Genomic DNA, 14,828 nt, shown 5'->3' on the forward strand with positions numbered 1-14,828 from the left:
ATCTCTGCCATTTTTAAGTTACTGTGTTTCCCCAAAAATAAGACCCGAGTCTTATAATTTGGGGGGAACCAAAAGACTCTTAGGTCTTATTTTTTGGGGGGTGTCTTATGGCTATCCGCTCCCTCCGTTTGCCCTTGGCCGCTTCCCAGGGCAGACACTTTTTGAAATGACAAGAGACTCAAATTTTTGTCAGCTTGCAAACGCGGCGTGTTGAAACGGAGCAACGAAGGCATCGCCTGGTCTACCCCGCAGCTTCCCCCTGGCAGGCGCCCCGCATGAAGCGCCAGGTTCACCTGCCTCACCTACTGCCTCCTCTTCCATGTGCTGCCACACGAGCAGCTTCCCGTGAGCCAGGCAGCCGTGCAACGTGTCCGGATCACCCGTCTTCCCACCCTGCACTTAGATTTCTCACCACTACGCCAGACTCCACCAGCCCCCCAAACACTCTTGTGCTGCCCACTCCTGCCCTCCAGGCTTATTTGTGGAGGAGGGTTTGCATTAGGCCCACCACAAAGACCAAGGGCGGTGGGGGAGAACTTTTTCAGCACTGTGTCCCAAGTGGAACATGTGTGGATGCCCCCGGCCCCAAAACCAGCATGCGTGTGCTAGTCAACTGCTCTTTGGGTTTCTGGCGCTCCGATGCACACGCCCCCATTGTTTGGCTGTTTTGGGGGATATTTTCCGGCACTCCGGTGCCTGCGAAGAGCAGCTGGTGGTGACGCATGTGCCCACTGAGCAGGCTCTGCGTGCCACTTCTGGCACCTGTGACATAGGTCCGCCATCCTGGACCTCGGCTGTCTTCTAGGCTTATTTCCAGGGAGAGACGTAGCAGCAGAGTGCGGTTTTGATTTCCCCGGGGACTTTTGCTACGCAGGAAGTCCCAGGAGGACACAGCAATGGTCACGGATGAGAGTCAGCTGCCAAGCCTCCGAATGCAAGTCATGTGACCGTGGGGATGCTACAACGGTCACCAGTCTGAAAAACAGCCATAGGCCACTTTTTCGGCTCCCTTGTAACTTCAGTCAGTACGTGAGGATTACCTTTATCTCCTGTGCGTGCGTGCGTGTCTGTCAGTCAGTCGGGTGGGTTGCTCCTGGTTTGGCTCCACCCACCCGGAGGCTTTTACGGATACACTTCTGTGAGCGCGCCCAAACCGGTAGTTCAAATATTTGCAACCCAGCACCGGTGTGTGTCTGTGTGTGTGTGTGAGAAAAAGTCCAGAAAGTTCCACAACATCTAAGCTTTTATTTCCTTGCAGACACGCAGAGCAAAGGGAGGGACGCAAAACCATTTACAAAACACGCGGCAAATGGGGAGATATGTACAGGAGGGGGAGGGGGGCTTGGCGTCTCGCCCCCTTTGGATAGGCTGCCACTAGCAAAAGCCAAAAAAGTCTCTACGCGGGTTCAGAGAGCAAAGCTGTCTCGCATGCAACCAGCAGGCGCTCCGCCGCTGCCAGTTTAAGGCGCAGAAGCAGACCGGGTCTGGCCGGCCCCTCGTCGGCAGGCAGGCAGATGCCCCCCACACCCGAAAGGAGGAAGAGCCGTGGCAGGGCCCCCGCCTGCCCCTCGCAGTCCAATTCGGCCAGTCTGGCTGCGGCTTCGTCTTCCGGCAGAAGAGCCAAGTCCCGTGGGCAGCCAGCCAGCATGGGCGGAGACGGGGGGGACACGCCACCGCCCCCCTCAAGTCTTTCAGGCAGGTGGTCCATGGGGAAACATTCGGCACCCGAGATGGGGACGGGGGACAGGGAGGAAGTTGTGGCCCCTCTCCCGGGCCCTGCCAGGCTCCGGGAAAAGGTGAAGTCTGTAAACATCTTTCCACTCTCAGTAGGAGCTCAGAGACCCCCCAGGGCCTCGGACGCCCATCACAGTTTCTTGTAACACTCGGGAAGGACGGACGGACCACGACAATGTCCGGGCCTCGCCTGCCTCAGGGGGGACAGCGGCTGCAGCGGGGAGGTAGATGGTGGCCGGAGCTGGAGGCCGAGCTGGCTGGGCCCTCCTCGTGTGGGATGCCAGGGAGGGTAAAGGCCAGGCTCCCGTTGCGGCCGCTGTGGATGTGGGCAGGCGTCCAGTCGAGGCTCCCAGGCCTCCTTCCTGGCTCCGGGGCCTTCTCGCCTGCCGGCCTCGGTTCCGGCCTCTCTGGTCTTCCTCACCAAGTGGTCTCCTCGGGCGAAACCCCTCCTGGGTCTGCCCCTCCGTAGAAGTTTGTGGGTTACAGTTTTAAGGCATCAGAAACACACAAAAATGTCACCAAGTTTTGGAACGAGCAAAAAAGTGGGGGAGCCCGTCCCTTCTCCAGGAGCGAGGGGAGGGGTGGGGGTCGCAGCGAGCTTTTCCCTCCGAGGAAACCCCAGGAAGAGCCCCCTCCCCCCCTCCACTGACGGCTGCATAGCGTTGTCATGGCCTCCTCCGCTTGCTGTGGCTCTCTCTTTACTAGACATGCACGAGAGCCATTATTTGTTCTGGCATACACCAAGCTCAAAATTAAAACACTACTCCCACCCTCCCCGCCCCCAGAGACCCCTCCCACACAACCCTCCCAATGGTTGCGAAAAGGGACCGAGACAGACACATGTATACATTCATAGTCACATTCCAAAAAAATGGTTGCCCCAAAATTTCAACGAACAGAAAAAAAAAGGGGGGGGGATTGCTACAGGAAACTCTTCTTACGCGCATTATTGTCTGAAAGGAACGAACTGGCAGCAGTAGTACTAATACTCAGACTGGCCCCGACTCAGAAGCTGCTGGCTGTGGAGCATGGGACCCGGAAGTCAAAACATGGGGGGGGGGAGGAGAGGGGACCCCCTGTTCCAGCAGCCAGGTAAGCCCCCCCCTCCCCCTGGATGTGGGCAGGAGCCCCCTTTGCCAGCTTTTGCATGTGCTACAACAATTCTCGGTGAAACTTTTCCCTCCTTATTGCTAGATATATATATATATATATATGTATATATATTTCCTATTTTTTTTTAAAAAAGCTATATAATACTGAAAACAAATTTCACGCTCTTCCCTCCCCTCCCCTATTATTTTTTCCTCGAAAACTAGTAAGGCAGGAATTGCACACACGAGTTTCCAATTTTTGTTCAGCTCGCGGGAGAAAAGCCCCCAACACGATTCACACAGAGGCTGAAAAAGAGGAGGAGAGGCTTCTATGACAAAAGGGGAAAGGACACCCCCCGCCTCCTTCCCTCCCTCTAACCACCTTCCAGGTCTGAGTGGGGGGTTGGTGGTGAGCCCCTTCTCCCAGGACAGGGACACCCCCTCCCCCCCAGAAAACAATCAGCCTGTTTTGTAAACTTTTCCCGTACCTTGATTAACACAAACAGAAATAAACAACACGAAAGGTCTTAGGATTATTACAATTCACATCCCTCCCCAATGTTTGGTGCAAAGAAAATAAAGGAGGGCTCAGCAAGAAGGGGAGGACCCCCCCCCCCAAAAAAAAAACCAATTTGCAAGCAAAGCCGGAGATTGAAAGGGGGGCTCCAAAGTCAGAGGCAGCCTCGGGCCCAAAGGCAGGCGGGAGGAACAATGTTACACATACATTCTGGCGGCAACGCGTCCCACAGATGCCCACGGCGAGTGGGTGCCACGCTGGGCCCCTGACCAGTGCTGCAGGAAGGTGCCCAGCCCCAGCTGACCTCCTGGGGGAGGGGGAAGACTGAGGACAGTGACCCTCCCCCTCCAGGGTCTCAATACTTCAAAGAGCCAGGGTGGCAAGGGGCCGGCACACCCTAGCAAGACCGGCCTTCCACTCTCGCACAGATGGGGACTCCTCCCTTCCTGCTGGGGTTGCGTCCGTCTGGCAGAATGGGGACCCTCCAAGCATCACAGTATCAGCTACACAAAGTATTGAATTCTCTTGCAGATGTGCAGACACACACACACACGCACACACACACAGAGGATCCATCAATCCTGGCTTGGAGCCTTACCTGGCTTGGCGTAAGGCGGAAAACCCCCAGACAGTCTTTTCGGCATTTGGTCACAACTGGACGGGGTTTCCCCTCCTGCTGCTGCAGTCCAAAGTGGGGTGATTCGGGTGCCCCCTTTCCCGTCCCCCACCCTCCCCACAGACACACTCTAAACGCACCGCAAGAAAACGGCATCTGGCGCTCCAGAGTCCTTCGTGCCGACAAGTGTTTGTGAGACGCGTTTCTAAGGGGGAGGGAGACGATCCTATCCCTGCTCCACTGGTGCAAGATGCCACGGGGGGGAGGGGGCACCCCCAGAAGCCTTCCGTGTCCTCTCACCTTTGCAAGGGGGAAATCTTGGCAGGGAAGGGGGCCAACGATAAAGGAGGCCTCTGGGGTGCAGGGCACAATCTGGTCCGTCGAGCCCTCGGAAGTCGGCGGGATGGCCAGGCGGCGTACACACAAAAACCTCCGCGTGTCTTCCGAGTACCCTGTGTCCAAAGCAGCCCCCCGTCCCCAGGACTCGGGTCGGATTTCGAGTGAAAACAAGGTCCTTGCGACAAAACCAAAAACCAAGCAGGTGCTTGTGTAGAGACAAAAAACAAAAAAGCACACCGGGACGCAGCCCCTCGGGATAACGGAGAATGTGCACATCACAGCTCCGGCGTAGAGCGCGGGAACCGCATCTCTCGCCAGCTCGTTTCCAAAAAGTCCCATGCACTCTCTCTTTTTCATACACACACACAGACACACACACACAACAATTGTGCCCAGGGGAGCAGCACCATAGCTGACAACGCTGGGAGGGAGGCATGGAGCCAAAAGTGTCACCCAAGTAGGATACATTCAAATTTGGCTTTGGGTGCACAGGGCGCTCCGACCGTCGATGCCGCGGGGCGGGAGACCCGCAGGACGATTCATGATTCTCATCCGTGCACGAAACGGGGAGGGGAGGAAGGGCCCGGAGAAACGTGGAGACTCACAACATCCGGCGTTTCCTTTGTTAGAAAAAAAAAAGTGTGCACCCACACGCCGGTCACTGGAGAAAAAACTGCCCGTCGTGAGCATCACCACGGAAGGACAGACAGACGAGGAAGGAACTGGCCAGAAGGGGGGAAGGGTCACTGGGGGGAGGGGGATGGAGGGGGCTCCCCAAAGGTTCCTGGAGATCTAGGAGATGCCGGAATCCGGGATCGGCTTGGAGAACAAAGCAGCTTCTTGGAGGAGCGACCCGCTTCAACAGTAGTGTAGATTCCTCTTTTTGCAAGTTGTTGTTTTTTCTTCTCTTTTTTTTTCCTGTGTTTTTTTTTTCCTCTTTTTTTTTTTTTTAATCAAACACAATAGAAAACTGTGAACGTCCAGGGTGGGGTGGAGAAAAGGAAAACGAGGAGGGAGGCATTTTTTTTTTTGTGCAATTTTCTTAAAAAAAGAACTCGACAAAAATCAAAAACGAGGAGGAAAAAAAACGAAAAACTTCCTATAAAATGGCCTCTTTGTAAGAGAAAATATACTGTGCGGATCGAGGAGAGTCTGTAGAATATTTACACATCTGTTGCCTATAGTTATCCAAACAATTTTTTTTTTTAATATAAAAAAGATCCTTTTTCTAAGTGCATTTCTTCAAGTTTTTTTTTCTTTTATAAATCTTTTTTTATATCAAGCTCCTGTGAAATTTACCGTTCACATTTTTTTTTAAACATACGTGAAAAATAAGTGTTTTTTTTCTTTAAAGATAAAACTTTTTGTAGGTTTTTCTTAAGCTTTTTTTTTTTTAAAAAAAATCTTTCGCGATTTCCAAAAAAAAAATTTTTTTTTTCCTTTTTTTTTTTCTCAATCTGTAACAAGTCACTTGTAAAAAAAAAAACAAAAAATAAAACACCACCAAAGTTCGGATAAAGTGCATGGCAGAAGTAAGAGGGCGTTGTTTAAGGTGCTTTTTTTTTAAGGAATGAAGTGCGCAAGAGCCTTCCTTCCGGTCTGGCCTGGCCCAGCTGATCCTCGCGCTCACTCGCCGGGGGATGGGGCCCGGACGGCCCCCAAAACCCTGCCTCGTGGGGGGGGGGGTAGGCCCCTCCAGCAGGGCACTCTCAGCTGGAACTGAAATGGGTGAGATCAAGGCAGCAGCGGCAGGGTGGACGGGGGTCCCACGGCTGGAGGGAGGGAAGGAGGGAGGGGCTCAGTAGTCCTCCACCGTTTCCAGCTCGCTGGAGGCGCCATGAAGAGCGTAGCCTGCAAGGAAGGAGCGGAGCGTCTACCACAGCTCGACCCGGGACAAGCCCTTGCGGGACGAGTTAAGACTATTGCGTAAGAAATCTGGTCCCAAAGCAAGGACAAAATTGCAAATTGCAAATTGCAAAAACTAAAATAAAGTTTTGACTCATCATCTTCATTTAACGAGCCCATCATCCCTTGCGGGGGTGGAGTCTGGGCGACTGAATGGAGCTAGAAGAGTGTTTACTGGCCGGATGCCTGCCCTGTTGCCAGGGCGGAGTTTTGTTCAGCAGATATATTCTCACGGTGCCCAGAGAGAAATATCGGGCTCTACCTAGGATTGAACTCACAGCCTCCTGATGGGTGAGGCGAGAGTTCCCCCTCTAGGGCGACGCACCACTCCTAAAATAGTTCTTAAAGCTACTTTAAATAATTAAACGGAACCGTTGGGTCATCCCGCACCGAGTTGTCCTGTGGCGAGGAGGGAAGCGCCCGACAGAGGGAGCAGCTGCTCCGCCATCCCCCGGTGCCAGGAGGGCAGAGCTAGGCCACCATCTGCTCCTTCCAACCAAGCGCCCCTAACCCCCCCCCCAAGTTCCCCGGAAGCAGCCGTGTCCCAGCCCCCTCCTCACTCACCCAGGATGCTGGGGTCTGCATGCAGCATCACGGGGCGCCTCTTGATCTTCACGGCTTGGCTGTTCTCAAAAGATGGCGGTTTGGGGCTGTGGTTGGCCGGGAAGAGCGACTGCCACGAGGCCTCCTGTTGGGGGGAGGGGGGGAGCAAAGGGAGAGAAGTTGCAAGGTGGGGCCTGGTGTCCTTGGAGCGGCCTGAGGGCCAGGAGGAGAAAGGGCCGGCAGGGCAGGTGCCCATCCGAAGGGGCAGAGCTGCCTCAGATCCGCAGACGGACCCACCCGAAGGAAACCGCTCCTGGGGGAAGCACACCTGCGTTCCCCCCCCACCTTCCCGTGCCCCCTGGCAGGCGCCCCCTCACCTGCTGCTGCTGCTGCTGCTGCTGCTGTCGCTGCTGATTGGCTCTCTGCTTGGCACGGCGCTCTAGGAACTGTTTTGCAAACTCTTTGGCTTCCAGGGTGTCTCCCAGGCAGGAGCGGATGCAGTCATGGACGTCGTAGGGCGACTCCATCTCCTTCAGGAAAGCGACCACGGTGGGCACTGGGGGGGGGGGGGAGAGGATTGGGGGGGGCACAAAAGGCCACTGCTCTTTACACCGGCCGGTGTAGTCACCCTCCCCAGGAGAGACACCCCCCCCCCCTGTGGCTTTGAGCGAGGACTCCCTCCCGAATCACGTAAGCCTCGCATCAGATCCGCCCGCAGACCCCTCCCCGTTGGAGACCCCCTCCTTCCCTTTCCCCCCCCCAAGGTACCATCGAGGCTGCTGGAAGCGTTGAGGGCGTGCAGCATCTGCTCGCACCACTGGGTGAAGCCGTCCTGGGCAGGTTTATGGATGCCCTGCAGCAGCTTCAGCAGCTTCTCCTCCTCGTCGGTTTTCTTCCTGCTCTGCCGGCTGGAGACGGAGTAGGCGTCCCTGGGGGAGGGAGACAGAGAATGAGTGAGGGGGGGGGGCAACTCGGCTGTCCCCACCCCTCACCCCTCCCGTCCCCTGGAGACCAACTCACCCTAGGGAGGGGCTGCTCCGGCTATTCCTCAAGCCCAGGTTGCGGCCGAGGGGCCCGGGGCCCTTCATGCTCTCCTCCCAGAGGCCGAGGGGGCCGGCCTTCTCGTGGCCCCCCCACAGTGAACCCACGTCTGAAGCCCACTGAGAGGAGAGGCTGCTCAGGCCGTGTCCGCCGTGCTAGCAGGGCAGGAAAGAAGAGAAAAGGGGTCACCTGGAGCTCTTGGGGAGCGTCAACTGAGGGGGGGGGAAACTGTTGGGACCCCTAAAGCAGGAAGCCCAATGGGGAGTCTCTCCAGGCCCTGAAACGGTTCCTTTCCTTAAAGCACGGCCCCTTCCCAGCACACACCCGCTAGGTAAAGGGCGGGGGCTGTCCTCGGGTGCAAGCCCCCCCCCCAAGGTCCTCTTTGTCAGGCCTGCAGCCATCTTTTCTTGTGGGTCTTTGGCCTGCCACACTGTCTACTATTCTACGATGCTTTTCTACGGTGGGGAAATGGGATTGTATGGAGTTAGACGCTAGGCAGCCATAACAACATTCTTTCTAGAAAACCAAGGTCATCTTTTATTCTTTGTACCTCCGCACCTGGATGGAACTGGATGGGTGGAAACTGCCAGCATGGAGTGGGAGATTGGACCGTGGGATGGACTTGTGGGTGGGTGGGGGGCAAGGATCTTGAACTTTCAACTGGGTGGGGAGAACCGGGAAGCTTCAGATTCGGGTTTTCCCAGATGTTCCAACATGGCTCTCTTCATAAATTGGGAACTTTGAGGAATCCTTTGCCTGGGACTCTGATTTAATTTTGGATGCTATTTGGAACCTTGACACTCTGGGGGGGAGGGGGCTGCAAGCAGGAGCAAGGGGGTGGGTGGTGTGAGAGTAGGCCAGGAGACCGGGGGGGGGGGGGGAAAGGCCTGGTGCTGACTCAGAGGGTGGGTGGGCTGGTTTCCTTCTCAGAGGAGCTGCAGGGAAACCCCTCCTCCCGCTCCCTGAAAGCCGGTCTGCTCGTCCAGGGGTCGCTCACCGCTCGCTGCTGACCCCGGGGCTGGGCCGGCTTCTGCAGGTGCCTGTCGCTCTCCTGCTGCAACTCCAGCAGGGCCTTCAGGGAGGGGCTCTGCTTGGCCAGGCCCCCCCAGAGGGGCTGCGTGTTCTGCTGTTGCTGCTGCAGGAGTTTCTGCAGTATTTCCTGGTGGCGGCACTGGGGGGGGGGAGAGAGAGAGAGAGATGGGCGAGGGTCTCCGGCGCGCATCCCACCCCTCTGCCCAAGGCCCCTAGGGGGAGGGTGGGGGGAGGCCAGAGGGGGGCCGGGCTCACCTCCTCCCGAAGTTCCCTGCAGGTCCGACTGTCTCCCAGCTTCTGCAGGTCGGCCAGGCTGAAGCTGCTCTGCCCGGAAGAGGCGTTGACGGACTGCTGGCCCCACGAGGAAGAGGAGGGCAGCTGAAGGGAGGAAGGCCAGACTGCTCATGGCCGGGCGCAGACTCCCCCCCTTCCCCCGCCCCTCCCCAAGGAAGCCACTACCCAGGCGGGAACCTTCCCGGGGGGGTCCCTGGTGCTCTCGGAAGGGCCTTGTTTTCTCGCAGACATTTCACGACCCAGCTAGGGAACGTCATCAGTGGTAGGAGGGAAGGAGGGGGGGGGTTTTGCTGCTCTCAGCTTCCATTCTAGGGCCTCCCCCTGTCTCTGTGGGCCCTCTCTCGCAGCCAGCCCCCACAGGCTCCCATGAAGGCACCTGCATCCTGTGCAGAAGAGACAAGCCACCCGCTGAAAAAGGGAACAGAGAGGCCAAAATGCGCGTTCGCGCGCACACAGACACACAGACACACACCAGCAATCAGACCAAAATTAACACCCGACCAACAATCAAGGAAACTGCCCAGGAAGCCAACTGAGACCACCCAGGGGAAGCCAGCAGAATATAAAGCGAGAGCAGCCTCCGCTCCTTTCTAGCACTGATGAGGTTCCCTAGCTGGGTCGTGAAACGTCTGCAAGGAAACTTCCAAGCTCCGAGACCCCCAAGGACCCCACAGTCATCGTTCTCTTCCTCCTCCTCCCAAGCCCTCCTCCCTTCGAGCACGGATGTTGTTACCCAGTCAGGTAATTTTCAATTTTAATGGATTTGTATGCCACCCAATCCTGGAGGACTCCAGGCGGCTAATAAAATAATACAAGGACCCCCATATAGCAGCAATAGCAGTAGACTTATATACCGCTTCATAGGCCTTTCAGGCCTCTCTAAGCGGTTTACAGAGAGTCAGCATATTGCCCCCAACAACAATCTGGGTCCTCATTTACCCACCTCGGAAGGATGGAAGGCTGAGTCAACCCTGAGCCGGTGAGATTTGAACAGCCGAACTGCTGATCTAGCAGTAGCCTGCAGTGCTGCATTTAACCACTGCGCCACCTTGGCTCTCACCTTGGCCCCCAAGGACCCCTCAGTTCAACCCTGAGCTACAAAGGTTCTCCCTTAGAGGTACCCCCCTCCCCCTGGGCCGGAATGGGCCCCCACACGCAGACCCCTCCCTCCTCCTCCCCGTCCCCTTCTCAGCCGTGGGCCGCCCGGCACTTGCCCTTGCCTGTTTGCGCCGGTAGAGCTCCTCCTCTTCGCGCCGCTTCCGTTCGTCCTCGTCCCGCTTCGCCCTGAGTTCGGCCCCTCGGCGCTCTTGCAGCTGAAGGAGAGGGGGACAGAGGGGCGGGGTCACCGGGGGTGGGGGGGAGGTCCTTCCCGGCTGCCCCCTTCTGAGGGCCACTCCGGGAATGTTGGGGAGGGGGGGGAGTGAATCAACTCACTTTATGTTGTAGTTGAAGTTGTTCTAAGATCGGACCCTGAGTTGAAGAATTAATTGGAATATCCCACAAACTGGCTTCACCGCCTGGAGGAGAAATCGAAGTTACCCAGAAGGGAACGAGAGAGAGAACGAGAGAGATGAGAGAACGAGAGAGAATGAGAGAACGAGAGAGAATGAGAGAGAGAGGGAGAACGAGGAGAGAGAGGGAGAACGAGGAGAGAATGAGAGAAAGATAACGCGAGAGAACAAGAGAGGAGAGAATGAGAAAATAAGAGAGAGAACAAGAGAACAGAGAGAGAACGAGAGAAAATGAGAGAGAACGAGAATGAGAGAGAGAACGAGAGCGAATGAGAACAAGAGAATGAGAGAGAATGAGAGAGAGAATGAGGAGAGAGAGAGAGAGAGAGAACGAGGAGAGAATGAGGAAAGATAACGCGAGAGAACAAGAGAGAGAGAACAAGAGAATGAGAGAGAGAACGAGAGAGCAAGAGAGAGAGAACGAGAGAATGAGAAGAGAGAACGGGGAGAGAATGAAAGATAACGCGAGAGAACAAGAGAGAGAACGAGAGAGAACGAAAGAGAGAACAAGAGAGAATGAGAACGACAGAACGAGACAGAGACCAAGAGAATGAGAACGAGAGAGAACAAAAGGAACAAGAGAGAGAATGAGAGAGAGAGAACAAGAGAGAACGAAAGAGCTATCATCCTGAGCCCACTTCCTCCCTCTGCCCACGTCTTCCCCTCTAGAAGGGCCGGTTACAAGGGCTCTGCCCCCCCACCCCACGGGGACACGGGGGTCCTACCCAGAGAGGACCCCAAAGCCCAGCAGCCTTCCTTTCCTCCGTCTCCCGGCCCTGCTGGTCCAGGCGAGGGACTCCAGCTGTGACCATTTGGTGGACCTTAATCTCAAGACGCAACCCCCCCTCCCCCGGTCAAGCAGGTTTCCCTCCCCCCCGCCCGTCAGCGACCTGCTTGCGGTGAAGCTGAGGTATGTGTGTCCCAGAGGGACCCAGTGTCTGGCACAGATATGGATCGGTTCATGGAGGGGATCATGCCCTGCTCCCCGGCTCTGGAAGAGAAGCGAGAAGGCGGGAGGGATAAAAGCTGCCCAGGACCCCCCAAATGTCGCCCCCCTTCCCAGGTACGGCAGACCTGCTTACCTGTCCCTCAATTGCAACTCCTCCTCAGAGGAAAGCCCCCGCCCCCAACCGATTAGAGGCCCTACAGGGAGTCCACCTGGGGAGGGGGCTGCAGGGGCCTCACCTGGGCTTGAGAGCCTGCAGCTGCTGGAGGAAGGTGCTCAGATCCCCGATGCCACCTTCTGCTGGGCGGCACACTGGGAGTATTGCCGGCTGGAAGAGCAGGCAAGAGTAGCCAGGCGGGGGTCCCAAAGGCCACATTTCCCCCCCCCCAGAAAGACCCCCGCGCTTGCTGCAGGCTCCTCTGCTCCCTCCCCCTGGCCCACCTGGGGCAGCCCCGGGGTGCACTTTCCTCCCTGGGGTGGGGGTGGAGAGGGCTACCTGTTGACGAGCTGAAGCAGCTGCTGTTGCTGGAGCTGTTGGTAGATGGCGGCGGCCGCCAGTTCCTGCTGCTTCTTCAGGCGCTCCTGGTCCAGGTTCCCCTGGAGGGGCGAGAGGAGGGGGTCACCTACCCCCTGCATGAAGACAGGACCCTGGAGCTCCCTGCAAGGGACCCTGGAGCCCCCTCCCCACGCGAGCCAAGGCAGGACCAAAGAAATGCCATGCTGCTTCAATGCCCCACTTCCATTGGTTGGGGGTGGGGGAGATTGCTCTAAACGAAGGGGGGCATCGAGTCCCCCACTGGCTTCAAAGAAGAGCAGACTGCATAAACCAGGGGTCTCCAACCTTGCAACTTTAAAGGCTTGTGGACTCCCAGAATTCCCCAGCCGGCTCTTCCCCCCCATTCCCCACTTTGCCAAAGTCAAGATATATTAATGCCAACCACATTTCCCACTTTCTATTAAGAAAGTGGCAGTACTGAAAATGGGATAAACAGTCCGGCTGTGTTGGGTCTTCTCCTATCCCTGCTGAATTCTGGGAAACCCCCCTGCCAGCTGGGGAATTCTGGGAGTTCAAGTCCACAAGTCTTAAAACTGCCAAGCTCGGATATCCTCAACGCATAGAACCTCACGCGGGTCGCCTGCGCCACGCCCACCCCAGCTCCGCCAAGGGGAAAACCGCCGTGAAACATCCCGCGAGGGTGGCGTGACCCAGGGGGTTCGCCATCCTTGCGATCTAGGAGACCCCTGGGGATTGGCATCCTTTGGCACGGCTCTCCTAGTTTTTTAAAACAGTGGGGTTCAACATGGGCACATTAACAAAACTCCCCAAATTCCTCTTTTTTCCCCACTTTGCTGAAGTCAAGATATATTATGTTTACCACGTTCCCACCATCTATGAAGAAAGCTATTTGTTCTTGTCCGACCGGGGCTGAATTCTGTTCAGCCCTGATGGCTGGGGGGATTCTGGGAGTTGGAGTCCCCGCACCGTAAAGCTGCCACCCCCGACATAAAATTGCCCAAACGAGGGACCCGGAAAAGCAGGCCAGGCGCCTACCTGCTCCCGCCCAGCCCTCCCCCAGCCTACGCTCACCCAGCAACGGTGGGGGGGATGGACCGGGCGCAAAAGGCACTCTTCCCACATCTTGATCATTCTCCGAGGGGCTGGAAGCCCTCGTCACACAGCCCCCGGCTTCACCAAGAGCGACATGGCAAAATAGCCGGCCTGAACCACTCGGCCATCTCTTGGGTGGTGAAGGGTCCTGGCGGGAGGAGAAGAGAGAGAGAGAGAGGGAGGAAGGGGGCCGTGAGTGAGCCCCAGAGCCAGCCCTTTTCCAGCCCCCAGGGCTTGGGGGGGAGGGGAGGGGGGCGCACCTTGGATCTCCCCTTGGGGGTCCTTGTAGAACCACTTCATGGCTTGCTTCATGGGAGAGGGGCAAGGCGGCTGCCGTGTTGCGGTGCTCGGGCATGGCCTGGCCGAAGTGCCTCCTCCCTCCAGGGAGCTGTCCTGCAGGGAGGCCACCATCTTCCTCTTCTTCCTGGAGGCAGAAGGGGACGAGGGGCAGGATGAGGGTCCCAGAGGCCACCACTGCCTCTGGGGACGAAGCCCGCAAAGACAAGGGCTGGGGGAGGCCCAAGGGGAGAGCCATTCAGGTAGTCCTCGATTTACGACCACTTACGTTAGGACAGAGTCGCAAAAGGGGACTTATGACCTGGATCTTAAGTCCCGACAGTCGCCTCGTGGGGACCCGCCCTGTGGGCGACAAGCCGTAAAATGGGAGAAGCCCCACTTAACAAATCCCTCACTTAGTAACCTCAATTTTGGCCTCAATTATGGTCGTTGTAGTGAGGACTCCCTGCAATTGAGGCGAGGGGTCTGGCCGGGGTGCCCCAATCCAAAGCAGAACAGGCGACCCACCAGAGAAGTGGACCCTGGCTACCTCCACCCCTTAAGGCCTTATTTTATTATTTTTGTTATTAACTTATTTGATTACTTTTAAATTTAATTCCTATTTTGATGCTGCCTGTCTCCCTTGCAAGGTGACTTAGAGGAAAGGGGGGGGTCTTAAAATTACTTGGGCCCCCCTGGCATCACCAACAGCCCCAGCAACCCCCCCCCCCCCTTGCAGGATGCCAGGCCAAGGCCCCTCCCTCCTGGCATAGGAGAGGAGGCGAGAGAGCGCCCTCTGCTGGCAAATCCCATGGCCACCCTTGGAGAGCATCCTTACCTGCTGCAGGTGCTTCATCCCGTCCTCATCCTCGTTGTCGCCCACTGTGAACTCGGCAGCAGGAGCAGCAGGCGGGGCCACGGGGAGGGGAGAGAGGGCGGCAGGGGTGGGCTGGGCTGGGCAGCCGAGAGGGCCCGGGTCCCCTGGGGAGGCGCAGAGCGAGAGGGTTTCAGAGCCCAGGTGGCCCCTCCGTTGGGCTCCAGAGCCCCCTCCCTTCCGCCTAACCTGTGCCAGCCCCTCCCACGGGCAGGAGATGCAACGCCTGCTCAGCCCCCCTCGCCCCGTTTGCCAGGGCCACCTACCATCCAGGGCCTCTGCCTCCGAGTTGCCGCAGGGCAGCAGCGCCAGCTTCTCTGCTTTGGAAGAGTTCCCCGGCACGAGGGTTTCACAGTTGCTGGCGGTGGCGTTGGTGGTGGCGGCAAGAGGGACGAAGGGAGGGCTGGGCTGCCAGGGGGTGCCCGGGGGAGCCGGCAGCTTCCTTTCCTCTGGGCCAGGCCGGGAGTCCTTTTGATCTGGGGGGGGGGGGGAGGGAAGGC

At 57.2% G+C, this 14,828-nt stretch overlaps 1 protein-coding gene across 1 annotated transcript in view; it reads right to left on the minus strand.

The window, feature by feature from the left end:
* Positions 1–1,225: 1,225 nt before the first annotated feature.
* The window catches only part of GIGYF1 (GRB10 interacting GYF protein 1), a 32,893-nt gene continuing 19,290 nt past the window's right edge, over positions 1,226–14,828 (minus strand). The window contains 22 exon segments of the mRNA XM_087714328.1: positions 1,226–6,148; positions 6,767–6,890; positions 7,123–7,301; positions 7,514–7,674; positions 7,766–7,941; positions 8,784–8,957; positions 9,074–9,196; positions 10,333–10,425; positions 10,547–10,629; positions 11,514–11,614; positions 11,809–11,851; positions 11,854–11,897; positions 12,066–12,192; positions 13,158–13,204; positions 13,206–13,246; positions 13,248–13,291; positions 13,294–13,326; positions 13,439–13,481; positions 13,483–13,554; positions 13,557–13,593; positions 14,285–14,435; positions 14,595–14,804. Coding sequence (XP_087570454.1) covers positions 6,096–6,148; positions 6,767–6,890; positions 7,123–7,301; positions 7,514–7,674; positions 7,766–7,941; positions 8,784–8,957; positions 9,074–9,196; positions 10,333–10,425; positions 10,547–10,629; positions 11,514–11,614; positions 11,809–11,851; positions 11,854–11,897; positions 12,066–12,192; positions 13,158–13,204; positions 13,206–13,246; positions 13,248–13,291; positions 13,294–13,326; positions 13,439–13,481; positions 13,483–13,554; positions 13,557–13,593; positions 14,285–14,435; positions 14,595–14,804 — 2,159 coding nt within the window. The 3' untranslated portion in view covers positions 1,226–6,095.

The sequence above is a fragment of the Thamnophis sirtalis genome, unplaced genomic scaffold, assembly GCF_051295495.1.
Source record: "Thamnophis sirtalis isolate CommonGarterSnake01/CBP01778 unplaced genomic scaffold, rThaSir2_p1.2 scaffold_4, whole genome shotgun sequence".
NCBI classification, from domain to species: domain Eukaryota; kingdom Metazoa; phylum Chordata; class Lepidosauria; order Squamata; family Natricidae; genus Thamnophis; species Thamnophis sirtalis.